General features: G+C 35.5%; 1 protein-coding gene across 1 annotated transcript in view; it reads left to right on the forward strand.

Annotated features, from left to right (window-relative positions):
* The window catches only part of TLL1 (tolloid like 1), a 263,160-nt gene extending 247,756 nt beyond the window's left edge, over window positions 1-15,404 (forward strand). Inside the window, exons 21-22 of the mRNA XM_001365880.4 lie at window positions 11,533-11,783; window positions 13,411-15,404. Of these exons, the coding sequence (XP_001365917.1) occupies window positions 11,533-11,783; window positions 13,411-13,545 (386 nt within the window). The 3' untranslated portion in view covers window positions 13,546-15,404. The remainder of the gene's footprint in view (window positions 1-11,532; window positions 11,784-13,410) is intronic.
* Window positions 15,405-17,110: the final 1,706 nt, after the last annotated feature.

Below are 17,110 nucleotides of genomic sequence, written 5' to 3' on the forward strand. Positions count from 1 at the left end.
GATTTTATTCACCTCTTTTATTTCTTTCTTGTTAATTTTTTGGTTTGATTTATCTAAATTTGATAGTGGTTGTTTCAAGTCTCCCACTAATATGGTTTTACCGTCTATTTCCTCCTTCAATTCTCCTAGTTTCTCTATTAAAAATTTGGATGCTATACCATTTGGTTCATACATGTTGATTAGTGATATTTCCTCATTGTCTATACTCCCTTTTAGCAGAATATATTTACCTTCCCTATCCCTTTTGATCAGGTCTATTTGTGCTTTGGCTTTGTCAGATATCATGATTGCAACTCCTGCCTTCTTTCTATCAGTTGAGGCCCCAAAGGTCTTACTCCAACCTTTAATTTTAACCTTGTGAGTGTCAACCCGCCTCATATGTGTTTCTTGAAGACAACAAATGGTAGGGTTTTGGGTTCTAATCCAATCTGCTATTTGTCTACTTTTTATGGGTGAGTTCATCCCATTCACATTCAAAGTTATGATTGTCATTTGTGGATTCGCTGGCATTTTGATATCTTCCCCTAGTTCTGACCTTTCTTCTTTAGCTTTCTCCTTTTGAACCAGTAATTTACTTTAGGTCAGTCCCCCTAGTCCCCTCCCTTGAGATGCTTCCCTTTCTAGCCCCTCCCTTTTTATGCTCCCTTCCCCTCCCGCTCCCCTTCCCTCCCTTTTTATACTCCCTCCCCCTCCCCCTCCTTAATTTTCCTTTCTTTCTTGCCCTAATGGAAAAAAATAGAATTCAGGATCCCACTGGATCTAGATGTTCTTCCCTCTCAGATTTGATTTCACTGAGAGTAAGGTTTAAGTAATTCCACTTCACACTTTCTTCCTCTCCTCATATGAGAGTTCTTCCCCTCCCCTTCCCATGTGTATCTTCATATGGGAAAGATTATTCTATTCAGTCCCCCCCTGTTTCTTGAAGTAAATCTTAGTATTATCAACAGTTCCCCCCCTCCCTTTTCCTTTCTTTGCCCCCACTTTCCCCAAATCTTCTTGATGCCCCAATCTTTCCCTATGCATGTTTCTTCTAACTATTCTTATGATGCTACAGTTTTTGAGAGTTACACAAACCATTTTCCCTACATATTAATATATATAATTTGATGTAAATGCAATCCTTATCGAAGAGAGTTTGACTTAAAGAAAAAGATAAGATTTATCTCCTTTTCCCTTTCTTTCATATTTACCTTTTCATGTTTCTCTTGCTTTCTGTGCTTGGATATCAAATTTTCCACTAAGTTCTGGTCTTTTCTTAGCAAATGCTTGGAAATCTTCTATTTTGTTGAATGCCCATACTTTCCCCTGGAAGTATATAGTCAGTTTTGCTGGGTAGTTGATTCTTGGATGGAGACCCAGCTCTCTTGCCTTTCTAAATATCGTGTTCCATGCTGTGTGGTCTCTTAGTGTGATAGCTGCTAAGTCATGTGTGATCCTTATGGGAGCCCCCTTATATCTGAAGCTCCTCTTCTTGGCTTCTTGTAGGATTTTCTCCTTTTCTTGGAAGCTCTTGAATTTGGCAATTACATTCCTAGTGGTTGTCTTTTGGGGATTTAGTATAGAGGGTGTTCTATGAATCCTTTCTATTTCTATTTTGCTCCCTTGCTCCAGAACTTGGGGGCAATTTTCTTTTATAATCTCCTGTAGAATAATATTGAGTTTATTGTTTATCTCTGGTTTTTCTGGGAGACCGATAATTCGGAGGTTTTCTCTTCTCCCTCTGTTTTCCAGATCGGTGACCTTCTCAGTGAGATATTTTATGTCTTCTTCTAATTCATTAATTTTGGGGGTTTGCTTTATTGATTCTTGCTGTTTTATTATCTCACTTTCTTCGAGTTGCTTAATTCTGGTTGTTAGGGACTGGTTTTGCTTTTCAGCTTTGTCTGCCCTTCTATTGGATGCTTCGAGCTCTTTTTCCAATTGGGTAGTCTTATCTGTCAGACTGCTGATCTCTTTATCCCATTTTTCTTTCCAGGTTTCCATCTTTTGGATAAGTTCCAGTTTGAGATCTTCCAGAGCTTGTTGATAGTTTCCATTTTGGGAGGCATGTTCTGATTTTTTTTGGATTTCTTCCTCATTCTCTTCTTCTCCTTGGGTACTTCCACCATAAAAGTTTTCAATAGTCACCTTTGTCCCTTTCTTCCTGGAGGCTTGATTTTGGGCCATGTGAGCCATCCCTTTGGTGGTTTTATTCCCCTTTCCTTTTTGGTCTGGGGTCTGGGTGATATGGGCAGTTTTTCTGTGAATTTAGGTTGTCTCAGACTAGTTCTTCCCAGCCTCCAAGGTTTCTTAGAGCTCTGGGGCCCTGATCACAGCCAAACTGCCCAGGTGTTCAGCTGTGCCCAGATAATCAGCACGTGGTCCACCCCTGGTGTTTAGCTCCTCCCAGATGTTCAGCGCAACAGCCCCAAGTACAGCTCCGCGGACCCCTCTGATCAGCACCAGGTTCTCCCGTGAAACCACCCTGAGATGTTTTTTCCTGGAAGTCCCCAGATCCCAAGGACCCGGGAGTGACTCCCCCCCCCCCAGACAGAGATGTTCCCCACTCACTCGCTCTCCTGGTGAGCGCTCAGGTAGCTCACTCTGGTTTGGTGGGGGAGGGTGAGGAGGGGGGCTCAGTTTATGTTTCTGTGCAAGCTTTTCCTCCTTCTTATTATAGTGTGGAAATGTTCAAGCCCCATGTACCTTCACCTCTGTGGAGTACTGGGAGTACTAGGGTGTCCTTCTGTTCCTCCAAAGGTGATTTTTATGCTCCTTTGATGTAGTCTGTTTCATTTGGTGCCGGGGAGAGGAAGCGTGTGGCGTCTAGATTGCAGCCATGATTTCCCGGAAGTCATATAACTGTTGTTATTAAATTCATTCTCCTACAGTATTTGAAAGAAAATATAAAAACATTTGAGGACCTGCATATGGTAGTACATATGTCTGTCATGGCCAGGGTAAGATCCACAAGAGGGAGGGAATAGTTAAGTTATAGGCATCAAATACCACCCTGTCTGAAGCCCCTGATGAGAGCTATGGAAGATCCACAAAAAGACATTAGAATTCTACATTACCATGTATTTGATATGTGCTGTGTAAAGCATGAATACTGCATTGCCTAACTAAAGACAACATCAGCAATAGCAACTGCACCAAAATATGAAACATAAGGAGAATAGAAAATAAAATGATTTCAGAAATTCTAGATTTCTCTAAACAGTATTTGAAAACAAAATCTAGAAGGCAGTGATGATATAAGGAGCCAAAGTAAAACATTCACACAGGCACACACACACACACACACACACACACACACACAGAGACGCACAAAACCAAACAAACTCGATATCAACCAAAAATGTCAATATAGAGAAGCTTCAGGAGTGCAGGAACTGTAGGTGAGAACTCTTGAAGAAGGGATGGAAAATTTCTGGTTGTCATTATGGTTGTAGCAAATCCAACAAAACAGAAACACCAGCTGGATCAAACCAGAAACAGAAAACTTATGCCCTGTTAATTAGATGAATGACAGAAGAGTCATGTGTGCCAAAGAAGTTAACTGAAATGGTTAGCTTCTCTGCAAAACTAAAAAGCACTGGTTCTGGCTAAGATCCATTATTGTTGGCTGAAACACTTCTCAATGGCTCACAAATTACTAGCAAAGTGCCTCACCAGCTTCTTGTCACACATGAATCTGATTCTGTCCTTAAAATAAAGCATCATATGAGTCTGCTACAAAAGGATGAAAGCATTAACAACCCTTCCTGATATATAGGCCAAGTACATATTTGTATTCTTGTTACAAGCATTCACAGCTTATATCACCTAAAAATTTTATAAACACAGAAAACAAAACATGTTGGCTTTACAAAGAAAAGGCTGTGCCCCAAAGCCCCAAAGATGAAAAGAGTAACCACTTATCTCTTTGCTAATTATTAAACAAGCTGCCTGAAATCACAACAACATTTATATTGCCTTCATAGATTGTCACTAAGCCTTTGATTCAATTACGAACTCATGGCTTATGCATGTTCTGTAAATACATAAAGTTGATCCCAGTACAGAGATAGCATTAGATTATTGGATGTCTATCTGGAAAGCTACTCTCTATTTCATAACATCAATGATACAATAATGTCACGAACAATTGATCTCAAACATGATTTTGGGGAGGACACAATTTAAACTCATTATGGTTCAGCATGGATTTAAAATTATATTCTCTTTCTAAAAGAACTATTTATGACTTCCAAATCACAAAATCAAAGCAAAATATTTTATTAATTGCTTGTTGTACATGTGTTAATTGTAAGGATTTTAAATTAGTTTATTCTGAGCAGAAGTCTTAGGACAGAGATGGAGTTTTGATTTGAATACTGTTTTCTATGAGAGAGGGAACAGTCACAAAAAGTACTGTGGACTCTTTAAGGTGGAAACCTTCTATATAGGACTGAGGGCTCTTTATGGAGAGATAATAAAGCCAGGAAGGAAAAGACAGTTGGGGTCTGACTCTTGAATTTCCTCTCTTGAGCAGGTTGCTGGAGAATTTCTCTGAGAATATTTGTGAGTGATTTCAGAGAGATTACTTTGAGAAGTGGGATTAACACCAAAGAAACTGAGAAGTGAGAGGTTGGAAGTGAGCTGCCAGGAGAGGGCTCTGTTCCCTCTCACTGAAAGTGTCCATTTTCTGACTGATAGGAGAGTCAGACAGGCTAGAGATGCTAACGGTCACATCTGCCAGTTAGTTTCAGACTGCTTGTTAATTTTTATAGATTATATTTAAGGAGGTTAGTTCATCTATTAGAATAAGTTTAGTTAGATAGAAATTGGGTTTTAGAGAGTTGAGAATAGTTTAAGGAGGTTTACCTGGGTGAACAAGAAGCAAATCCATGAGGATTTAGAATTCTAATATTTAGAAATATTAGAATTATGATGAGTTATCCTGTTTATTCCTACCTCCTTTATGCTGTCCCTGCCTCTCCTCATAATAATTAAATAAGAGTTGGATTAAGTTGTGTCCAGCAATTTCATCCACAGCCTTCAAATAGATTACCTTGACAGCTTTAGCCTATCTATACTACTGGATCAATATCAACCGGACATCAATATCCAAACCCCAAACATGATCAATAATACCTATAACACATGGATGACATCAAGTAATATGGTTCTACAAAACAATGGTAAAAATACAATATTTTAATCTTCTTCTCATTGAATCTGTCTCTAATGCCATCCTAATATCATTTAGATTCTTTAAGAGCAAAATTCTTAACCATACGTCAAAGAAAGAGGAAGACTAAACTTGAATCTAGAGGCCAAATTGGACCATTGGATGAAGATGTTACTTATAAATATCTCAGTTAACTTTTGGCACATCGAATAAAGGCACATCATGAATTAAGTCAAACAAAAGCAGACTATGGTTCAGTGTGTTGAGACTTAGGAACATCTTGAAATAAAAACTCAATGAGAAGAACACATTCAAAACAATTAATCTTTATTTAATATCAACCTTAACATATGCTCTTGAAATTGTAAAATTGACCATAACAGATTTGTCAAGTATCATAACTAAAATCCATATGATATTAATGCAACAAAGCTCACAATTTTGAAATATGCTAAGGTAACTAATGAAAGTTTAGAACTTCATTGAAAAGGAGTAAAAAGAATCCTGAGAACACACGATAAATAGGTCAGAAACCTATAAAAAATATTTTTGCCACAAATGCATTTCACTTCACAGAACAGTAGTAGAAGCTAAAAATAGAGAAACACCATTGGCCTTGTCTAATGTAAATAAAAGTATTTCATCTCTGAAATCATAGCTCTGGCAAGGGTGTTATAGAAAAGAGTAATATCTTCATTATCTCAGTAAACAATATGTCAAAAAGCAACATCAAATCTGTATTTGAATTATGTGAATTTGATTATAGAAACAGGGATTTGTGGCAGCAATTCGGGACCACATCATTAAAATGAAAAATTACAGAAGGATTTTCTTTAAGGAGTATAGGCTACTATTCTGTGCATATTATAAAAGGAAATGGTAAAAAAATAAAACAACATTGTTATACACGGGAAAAATTTTTTTAAATACCAAAAATCACTGTCATGCAAACTGGAAAAAAATAATGTATAGGATTTTATTTTAGAAGCTCTCTATTTTTCATGGACCGACATGACAAATCACCTTAAGAACTCAACAAATAAACTATTTTGAGGCTGGGGCATTATCACAGATTGCTGTTGCCTACACTGACCCAGATATAACACTGATCCACAAAAACATATGGACAATCTCTTAAACAGATGTCATAACTAGTTCACATAATCTCCAAGCCTTGTGGAACAAAATGCTTTCAAAATTAAAAGACTAAGCAGAAGGAATTAAAATCAAGTGAGAAAAGAATGAGATATCCAACATTTCTGCCATTGTATCTGCTGCTGTACTTGGTTAGAGGATGCTTTCAATGAACATAGAGATGATGATCTTGTGCAGTGATACTTTTTTTTCAATTTTAGAAGCCACTTATGCAATGTTATGTAGGATATTAATTATGATAATAGCATGGTGACATCCCAAGATAATTTATATCCTAACTTCATCAAACAAAATAAAAAAATAATTTAAAATAATAATAATACCATGACATGACTTGATGTTTAGAATTATTGTAGCCATCAGATGCTGGCTATTTTTCACAAACTAAAGAATAATAAATTCTAACACTGTAAATATAGGACTTAGAGTATTCATCAGAATCTTAAATAAACAAACTGTGATGGAACTATACCATTGCTATATATAGAATTGTTTCTCATAACTATCCAAGTATAACATTGTTTTCTAAAATTTAAGAAAATTTTAACAAATGATGCCATATCAAATATTCATTCTCCCTGAGCTGGTCGAAAAACCTTTCAAAATGTAGAGATCTAGAGGAAGAAATGAAAATCAAGTCAGAGTATCCGATATCATCTTCCTTACTATTGGTCTTACTAAAAATGTTCTTGGTAAAGCTATAGAAAATGAACTTATATAAAAAGGAAACTTTAACTGGTCACAAAAAGCAGTTGTGTTATCTACCAATGTAACTTTCTGTAGAATATTTTTAAGAAGATCAATAACAGGAGAGTGACTTGCTCTGAGACCTCTCTTTCCTTAACTTAATTCCATTGAAAAAATGAGATCCTGGTACCTTTTCTAGGGATTTACTTGTATATTTTAGCCACTGCATCACCTACCTTTTCTACTTTGTGAGTTTTGGAGCTCAAGTTGTTTAGAAAAGATGTCTCTCAAGCTATATTTTTTCCAACAAAATTCTATGTTTAGGGAAACAATTTTTATTACACAATTTCCCTCTTGGCTTTGCAAAACAGTCTTTAAAAAATAGGAAAGAAAAATGAATAAAGTTATAAGTGGTCTAATTAAAACACCAGGAAAACTTTTAAGAAAAAAATGTTTGCATGAGGAGTGATGAGTAAGAAAAATAACTTTAGGATAAGTTTCAAGCATTGATATTTTTTTTCAGTCATGAAACTGTACTTTGTCATATATCTTTAAAAAATCCCCACATTAAAGATCTATTTTTTATAGAATGGATTTTTGTTTATACTTGGCCTTTGGTAAGATGTTCACTAAATGATTTTGGAATCCACCTTACAGAACCTTTTCAGAAATTTAATATTATGCAAGAAAAATAAAAAGTATACCCTTTCCCATTTAAAATCAAGACTACTCCAAAACCTTATTCTCTCTATATCATAGTTCTATTCATCTTTATTTTCCATTTTATTGTATTAGCCAAATGGCCTTCTGGCAACTCATAATTTTTTGGAAATAAACAACTGATTTAGAAACATTATTGTTAATAAATTATATCATAGTTTTGGTATTTTTCTTTTCTTCATGACTAGAACGTTGCACAATAATTGCATTTGTATCTACAGATCTGCTTATGAATCTTTATAGTTTGACTGGCAATGTGGTGAGCATTATATTGATTATATCTGACACAAAACCATTGAAGATGTCAAGGAATTGTTTTAAGTATTTTAATTTTAATCACTAGCAGGCACTTTCTTGAATATGTTCCATTCTGATGAGCAGGCTGGGGTAGCCATAGAAGTTATATAGACCACTTAACACTAGAGGGTACTGTGGGGAAATGCTAAGTTCGGAGATCAGGTAAACTTTATCTCCTAGATCTACCTTTTTTTCTGGATAACTGCTCCTCTCTGTTGTTCTAGGCTTGCTTTAAAAACAGCTGTCCAGGGATTCCATCTCTACTTTGGGAAAATAATGAAACATGGGTGGACCATATAATTGAGGGGGGAAATTAAATTTACATGCAATAGGATTGAAATCAGACACTAATCCCTTCTATGTCCACATTTACTAGAGAAAAAAAAAACCCTAGGTCAAAAAAAGAAGTTGAACAAGGTCATAGGCACTGTCAAGCTTCAGGCTCATCAGCCTCTTGTAGCCTAAGCTTTGTGTCTCAGAAAATAAGAAAGCTTCTTCAGTGGTTCAAGTCTTACTCCCATGAGTGAACCAACCTAGTTGCACTTGCAAAGTGGGACCAACCCAAGATATCAAGCTGTTATTCTTCCTGCCATATTAGTATATTATCTGCATATTCAAATAATTTCTTGACTTATTTTCTATCTATTAGAAAATTAAGCTTTCCTCTCATCCCTATTGTATTTTAGTGAACCTCAGTGTCTTAAGCATAGCTTAATGGAAGCTGCCAATTAAGCATGGCACCATTGTATGAAGTGCTGTGGTTGTTACCACATGAACCAAAGTAATAAAAATAAAATGAACTAATGTAATTACTTCACAAACTGTACCAGCTATAATTATTCCCAAACCTAGTCAGCCCTAAATAGACTATAAGCATATCTGGAATCTAGGAGTTCCAAGAGCATGGTTCATATACTTAAATTCAGATGACCCATGAGCCTTTCATATTAGGAACTAGTAAATGCCAAAGATAGCAAGCACCCCCATTGCTTTTCTACTCATTTTCTTTCACAGGATTAATGACCAGTCACATGAAGGAATTCAAGAACTAAAACACTAATTCCTTTGACAGTCCCTTTTCCTCACTGTTCCATTCCTGCTAGGATACAACCCTTCTGCTATTTTCCAGTATAGATGGCTCATCAACTAAGCCAATGATGACAAACCTTTTAGAGATTGAGTGCCCAAATTGCAACTCTCACAGCATGTGTGAGCAGACAGGGGAGGGAGAAAGCACTCTCATTGGGCTGCTGGGATAAGGAGAGGGTGATGGGAGAAATGTCCTCAGGAATGCATAGAGAGGTGGAAGGGAACAACGTCCGCTGGCATGTGTGCCTTAGGTTCACCAACATGAAACTAGGCTATTTAGAGCATTTATTATTCCTCATGGTTTGTTGATTGCAAGTGGAGAAGTAGACTACTATTATATCTTATTGTAATTTGATGGAATGTCTGCTCTTCTACATCCTATGTTATTTCTGCCCATTGATCATCATACTTGCTCTCTCAGCAGCTGAAACCTATGATTTTTCCATGCAATACTTGTTCCTTCTCCCACTGCTGTCTCCTCTTGATTTCCAACCCTGGTCAGATTCTGCTTCTTCATCGTGGCAAAAAAAGAAGGGTCCTATGTCATGTGAATATCGCTGATATTCTGAAAATTAACAATAATAAATTAAATGATTAATTTTAACAGTAAATACATGACTCAAAGGATTCTAGCAAACTCTTAGCTTTCCTCTGCTGTGCAGTCTCTGTGCCTTTTCTGTTTCTTACTCTATGATGAGCATTGTCAGAGTATGTTTGTATATATGTGTGATGTTAACATATGTATGTGCTTACACTGAGATCTTGTGTGAATTTTTGAGACTATTTTCTGAGTTTTGTGGCTAGTAAGTATTTTAGAATATGTAGTCACTCCCACAGTTTTAGAGAGTAAGTCTCATGAAAGTCAGTTTCTGATTGAAACAAGAATGAGGTATGTTGAGGACCTTTGCTAGGCAAAATGGCATAATTTTAACAGATGGTTGAGATTGAAAAGAGTCACTGAACCCTCAATTTGCTCTGAAAACATCTTAAGCAACATGCCAGAGAGAGTAGGAAGAAAATAATAAAGGATCTGTAAGTCAGGATAGTATAAATATTATTATGAGATTATGCAAATTAGATAAATTAAAATCTCCAGGCTTAGGAATATTATTTAGTAGTGTCCCAAGGGAGTTTGCTGATATAATTTAACACCCTATCAATAGAGTACCTATGTTGGTAATTTTTAGAAAATGTAGGGGTAACTAATATTCCTCATTTAAAAAGCATGGCAAGTAGAGTCCCTAAACTATAGACTAATAAACTTGGTTTCCATAACTAAAAAAAATTCTTAAATTAAAACATTGTTCTGAGCATTGTAATTTTAGGAAGGATATTTTTATGCAATTGAGGAGCCAGAATATGGCAATCAGTTTCCCATTTAAGTGATCTGAAGGCCATGATATTCAGGGATCAATAGAAGAAACTGAGGATATTTACCCTGTGAAAAAGAAGTTGGGGGAGGGCATGATAGCTTTTGTCAAATATTGAAGATGTGTCGTATGGAAAATTAGAACAAAACTAGGATCAGTGAGTAGAGGTTTGCAGAGAGACAAAGTTAAACTTGGTGAAAATAAAAAAAAAGAAAAAGAAAAACTTCCTAATTATTCAAAAAATGAAATGGATTGGCTTAGAAGATAGAGACTTTCACCTGACTGATGTTAGGCAATGAGAGGTTGGTCTATTGTCCATAAAGATGTTGATAGAGGGGATTCTTGTTCAGGTACAGGTAGAGGTACAGGTCTCTCACCTGCCTTCTAAGTTAGAGATTTGTTGATTTTCTTGTTATAATTCCTTTGAGTAAGAGCTATGAATTTATTCTAGAAGTTACTGAAACTAGTTATTTTTTTCTTAACTATTGTTTTTCAGTCATTTTTAGTCATGTCTGATTTTTTGTGAACCCACTTGGGGTTTTCTTGTCAAAGATACTGCAGTCGTTTCCCATTTTCTTCTCCAACTCATTTTTTACAGATGAGGAACTGAAGTAAACAGGGTTAAGTGAATTGTCCCAGGTAACACAGCAATTAAGAGTCTGAAACTGAAGTTGGACACAGGTTTTCCTGATTGTGCCCAGCATTTTCCATCCACTGTCACCTAGCTTCCCTAGATTCCTCAAATATAGAAATCCCTAATTGACAATAGAATCAGAGCAATCTTTTAAAATATTTTCTCCAATTTCTCAGATTTTGCATTATGAAACTCATTTATTTTTGTTGTTCAGCAAGAAAGGAATCACAAAGGAGGGTGGATAGAGAATATTTTTGCCCATCTACTCGGACATACATAGAGACAGACATCAGATATGATTTCTTGAGCTCTTCATCTATGTGGTCATTTCAACACTAATAAAATGTAGAAGGCAACCTGGTGAAAGAAATTGTTCTAAAAAACATTAGCATTAATTATTTCCTTTCCTCCCCCACTTGAGGCAGAATGTGGTGGTCGACTGAAAGCTGATTCCAATCCAAGAGATCTATACTCTCATGCTCAGTTTGGTGACAACAATTACCCAGTCCAAGTCCGGTGTGAGTGGCTGCTAATGTCAGAACGAGGCTCTTCAGTTGAATTAATTTTTCAGACTTTTGAGGTTGAAGAAGAAGCGGACTGTGGCTATGATTATGTCCAGATCTTTGATGGTCATGATTCAACAGCTCGAAATCTTGGTCGATTCTGTGGCTCAGGAGTAAGTATTGGAAATTGTGTAGTCACTATTTCCTTATGTATATTTTATAAAGTGATGCAAACTTTTCTTGTCTTGTTTCTTCCCTGGAAGTGAGCCAACTGATTAAATGTCCTAATTCAAGGATGAAAGTTGACTCAAATGATAAAGTTTAAAGAAAATTCTTAAGATTATTCCCCCAAAATTCTGTCTTATATTAACTTAGGTGCTGAGGAATCCTTGGAGAGACTATTTAACCTTTCTAGTCTCCAAACAAGATTTAAAGAGGAAATAAACTAGTGCATGTAATAAAAAGAGACAAAAGAAGCAGACCAAAGACCACTTTTTTTTTAAAAGCTCATAATTAAGTTTAGGTAATCTTTGAAAATAAGAAAAGGGGCAGCTGGACTTGTGTTTTATTATACTTCAATACTAATTTTCTGCTCTGATATCTCATCATGGAATGGAAGTGGCTGCATTCTTTGAAGCTAGTACAGAAGACATAAACCTATGACAAATTTTCTCATCCTGGAAAGATTTTGAGAATAAGCCTCTCACAGACTAAATATCTGTTATCTAAAGTTCAGTTTAGTTGGGTTTGGATAGGCTTATAAAACCATATGTTGGCCAAAAGGAAATATGTTTTATGTATTTTAGCCAAAACAGTTCATGACATAAACCCATTTATAGCTGGTGATGTTGCAGTCTATATTGGATAGAGGGATTACCCACAATAATGAAATTATTATTGATTGACAAAGTAATTGTTTTTATTAAAAATTTAAATATATATCTAATATCATGTTGAGTAAATTATAAATAAGCTAGAGAACAAAATGGCAAGCTACCCCAGTATTTTTGAATGAAAATCTTAAATGGGGTCACAATTTAAACATGTCCTCATTTTTATGCTCTAGTAGTAATTTAAGGTATTCAATGGATATGCTTCAAGATTTTTAAAAATCTTACATGTGTAAATTATTTCAGTTTCAAGTATTTCCAAATATTTAACTGGATTTAAGAAAAAGTGGAAAAGAGGATGTAGAATTGGCCTCAAATTCATTTCCACTTAACAATGATAGAAAAATGCCAAGAAGCTTCAGTCTGGTTCTAATTTCTATACGCATTTAAGCTCAGGAGAAGACTTGGATTTTTCTTCAAGAATCTTCCAAAGGGTACTGAAACAGATGAGGAATAATTTGTTTTTTTTTTTCATGAAATTCCTTAATAGAGCTAAAATCTAGTTTATATCTTCCCTCTCAAAATATGTTATCTATGTAAATATAAATGTTCCACAGAAGAAAACTTTCAAAAGCCTCAAATGTTGAAAAAAGTTCAAATGACTCTCCTGCTCTGAGCACTCAATAGACTACTCCTTAACCAAATAGACTTCTTAGAATGACTACAGACTATTTGCCTCTTAGCATGTGAAGTCAACTTTCAAAAGCCCAAGTCTTGTGCTCACTGGTTTATGTTGAAATTCATTCAATGGTATAAAGCCATCTCAGAATGGAATTATTTTTGCTAGGTCCATATTGCTCTCAGTCAAATTACAATTGTGGTATAATTAAAGGCTTTAAAAAAAATCCTCAAGCATCAACTTTGTTATGAAAAAAAAAACTACATTGTTTATTTTTTTTTTCATTTCTAGCCACCTGAAGAAATCGATTCATCGGGGGATGCTATTTTAATTTATTTCCACACTGACGATACAATCAACAAGAAAGGATTCCATATACGATACAAAAGCATAAAATACTCAGATACCACTCATACCAAAAAATAATGCCAAAACCTCTATGTCCAAAAGAAAAGGAGCGAGCTTGATGGGGAGAAGCATTTTTTTTACTGAAGTTATTAGCACAAAAATTTTCTATAATGAGCTTGAATCAACACAAATCTTCAAAATCACAATTGTTTCTGTTCCCAGACTGAAGTATTCAGGTAGCCCAACAGAATAGACATGATGGTGATGTGTGGGCTCCATGCTTGATATGATCTGCAAAGCTGGTGGAAGGGCATTGCATGCTTCCAGGAGGACTAGATGAGTTTGGTTGTTTTTGTTTTTTTTAACAGCTTGATATATGTCATTAATGCCTGGCAATTGAATCAATTCCATTCAGAAAAAAGTGATCCTTCACATTTCTTCCTTCTGAAAATTGTTTGGTGTCCAGGAGAGGGGAAAACAAACAAGCAAAGAAAATAAAACTGCTACAGGTTTCACACAATCTGAAATACTCCTCTTGTATCTTTGTCTAATTGTTTTGGCTTTGCATCCAGAATACAGTGCAAACCTGCAAGCCAGATACATTATCTGATTTGACACAGGGAAGTCTTTTGAGGGTGGTCTGTGTGTGTATTAAAAAAAATCATTTCTTCAATGTTTTGAAGCTGGAATGCAGCAGCTTCATTGTTTTCATTTTTATTCCAGCTTAACATATTTGAAATATAATCAACCTTTGCACCATTTTACTTATGACATTTCTACATTTCCCCAAACTTATTGTATAGTCAGTATTGCTAATATACTCAAAGCACGATTGCTGTCCGTCTCCAAAAGTGCTCAGTTTATGGGTAAACTCCCTTTTCTGTGGAGGTATTTTCTTCTCACCTACCTTAAATCCAAGAAGCCATGTGATATCTTCGGAAGCTGAAAGGAAATAATTAAGCCTTGGGAGCAGGATTCTTCAAGCTGGCTTCTCTCATACGGTAGCCAGTGAAGATGTCCTCACCTCCACTTGCCTCTTCCTTTGGAACATTTTATGAAAAATTGCTCTTGACATTGTGGTATTTGGTTTAGCGAACCAGAAATGACATTGAATGGTAACCAAATGGTAGCTTCTGGACCAGTTGTAAGATTTCCCCCCACCCTGGGAGTGAGTAAAGAAATTTTTTTGGCGGCAACAATGATCTATTGCTGAAAGAGAATTTCTATGGTGCTATCCCATGAACATTTTTTTTTGTTTCAAGTTTTAGACCTTTGAGCCAACAACCTGCAGTTCATGAATGTCTCCCAATGCCTGGCTGGCTTCCTTCAAAGATTGAAGACTTGTTGTGTTGGCAGTGCTGGTCCTGTGGAACAAGGACTTCTAATGGCCTTAGAAATCTTGCACATGATCAAATAGATCTTTCTGTAGATACATCTTTGATTTGATAAAATAATTTTGACAAGTTGAACATTTTAATGTTAACACTTTGATTTCCGAGCAAAATCATTTCCATGGCTAGAGCATCCTATGTAAATATGAAAGCCTGCTTTTTTGATATAGAAATGTTATTTTAGATGGAATTCTGTGCTTTAGGCCATATGTAATGTAATTGTACATGCCTATGTGTGGATGTATGTATGAGAGAATGTCGCAAGCAAATGAGAGGTGTCGTGTGTTTGGATAGCTCTACCTTCCATGCCAAGTTATACTGGAAGCCTGCTTAGAGGTAGCACCTTTACATTGACGGTTTCATGGCTAAACAATGGGGACTTTAAATCCCTACAGACTCAGTTATAAGGAAGTGTGCTGTTTCAGTTAGAAAAAAAAATGTCATTTTGATATTCTGTGATGTAGGCTGCTACCCAAAGTAGCTTAGTTTCTGTTACTTGTCCATGAACATTCACTGGCACTAATAAATTGGGTGTTTTTTCTTTTGTTTTTATTCTTTATTTTTCCATAATCAAAATGTTTGTAGCTCTCATTAAGTTATCAGTTTTGATGGAAAACAGCCATTGCTTTACAAATTTGTTTATACTAATTAATTACAAAGTATAAGTCTAGTTTAAAAAATTTTTCTTTTCAAGCGGTCACTCAACAAAGAATTTAAGTACATGCTTTGTGTTAGTGCTTGGGATACCCCTCCTCACCCCCAACCCCAAAAAAAAGGCTCTCATTCTCAAGGAGTATATATTTTTTTTTAATTTTTAAAAATTAAGTTAATTAATTTAGAGTATATTTCCATGGTTACATGATTCATATTCTTTCCTTCCCTCTCCCTCCTGCAGCCAATGAGCAATTCCACTGGATTTTACCTGGATCATTGATCAAAACCTATTTCCATATTATTAATATTTGTAATAGAGTGATCATTTAGAGTCTAAATACCCAAATATATCACCATCAAACCATGCTATCAAGCAATGCTTTTCTTCTGTGTTGTTGGGTGTTAAAATATTGGTGGGAGTTGGATGAAATTGTGGGGAGCAGTTTGGTAAACCACCAATCCTTATTTCTTTCAAAGGAGAGGTTGGGATAGGAAATAGATTATAATTCTTATATCATATAACTATGCCTAAACACAAGCCCTATACTAAAATCTCTAAAGAACTCTAATTCTAACTGCCTTTCTTGGCAGGATCTTCTTGCCTGACAAAGCAGTCCTTTCTGGCCTACTCTGACTAAAATTAAATTCCCTATGTATCTAGCTAATCTAAATCAATAAGTCTTTCTCTTCTCCAACCCAGTATCTGGAAACAAACTGTCAGGAGAAACTGTAAGATCCTCTTTGACAGAGACAGATTGACATAGAACCCCCAAAACTCCTGCTTCCTCACAAGCCAGAGAAAATGGAGTCCTTGGCTTAACTGATTTCTTTCCTTTATAGTTGGTCTCTTAATGAGACAGAGGGCAAGATCTGTCTGTTCTTGCCTCTTAAAGAGGCAGCGTGAGTTTAAGTACCTCCCTCTGTCATAGAAATTCTGCTATTAATGAGACAGGGTGAAATAAGACTCCTTATAATACTTCTGTATTTCTAAGATGTATACATTCAAATGGAGGTAACAACATGTAAATTAATAACTACAACAAAGAAGAATATAACTAGAAAAAAAAAGAATATTAGAAGGTGGGAAGAAAAGTTAACCCTTCTCTTGACATTATTGAATTTAATTATATATTTGGTGTCTTCAAGTATTTTGAAGATGGCTAAATGGAACAAAGTAATTCCAGTATTTCTTCAACAATTTCTTGTGAATCCTCGATTGGATCAAATATATTAATAGGTTCAACTAGATGTTGTATACATATAAAATTTGTGTTTGTATAAGATTTCTACTTGTAATAGTAAATTGAAATGAACTTTGGAAAATGAATGTAGTATTTTGATATTTTTGGCATGACTTTAAAAGTAAAAATGATATATAAATTTCAGTACCCCAAATGAAATTAGAAAGGAACTGGCTATTCCAAAAATTGGTGTCTATGGCCACTGGATTTTTGCTTCTTTTAATTTTTGTATCAGAGAGGTAGCATTATATGGTGGCTAGAGAGCTAATTGTGGAATGAAGAAGACCTTAGATCCAAGTTCTGCTTATGATACATTTATATGTACATGAGCAAGTCATCTCCCTAATGTATCAATGA

This window comes from Monodelphis domestica, chromosome 6, assembly GCF_027887165.1.
Source record: "Monodelphis domestica isolate mMonDom1 chromosome 6, mMonDom1.pri, whole genome shotgun sequence".
In the NCBI taxonomy this organism is placed as follows: Eukaryota; Metazoa; Chordata; class Mammalia; order Didelphimorphia; family Didelphidae; genus Monodelphis; species Monodelphis domestica.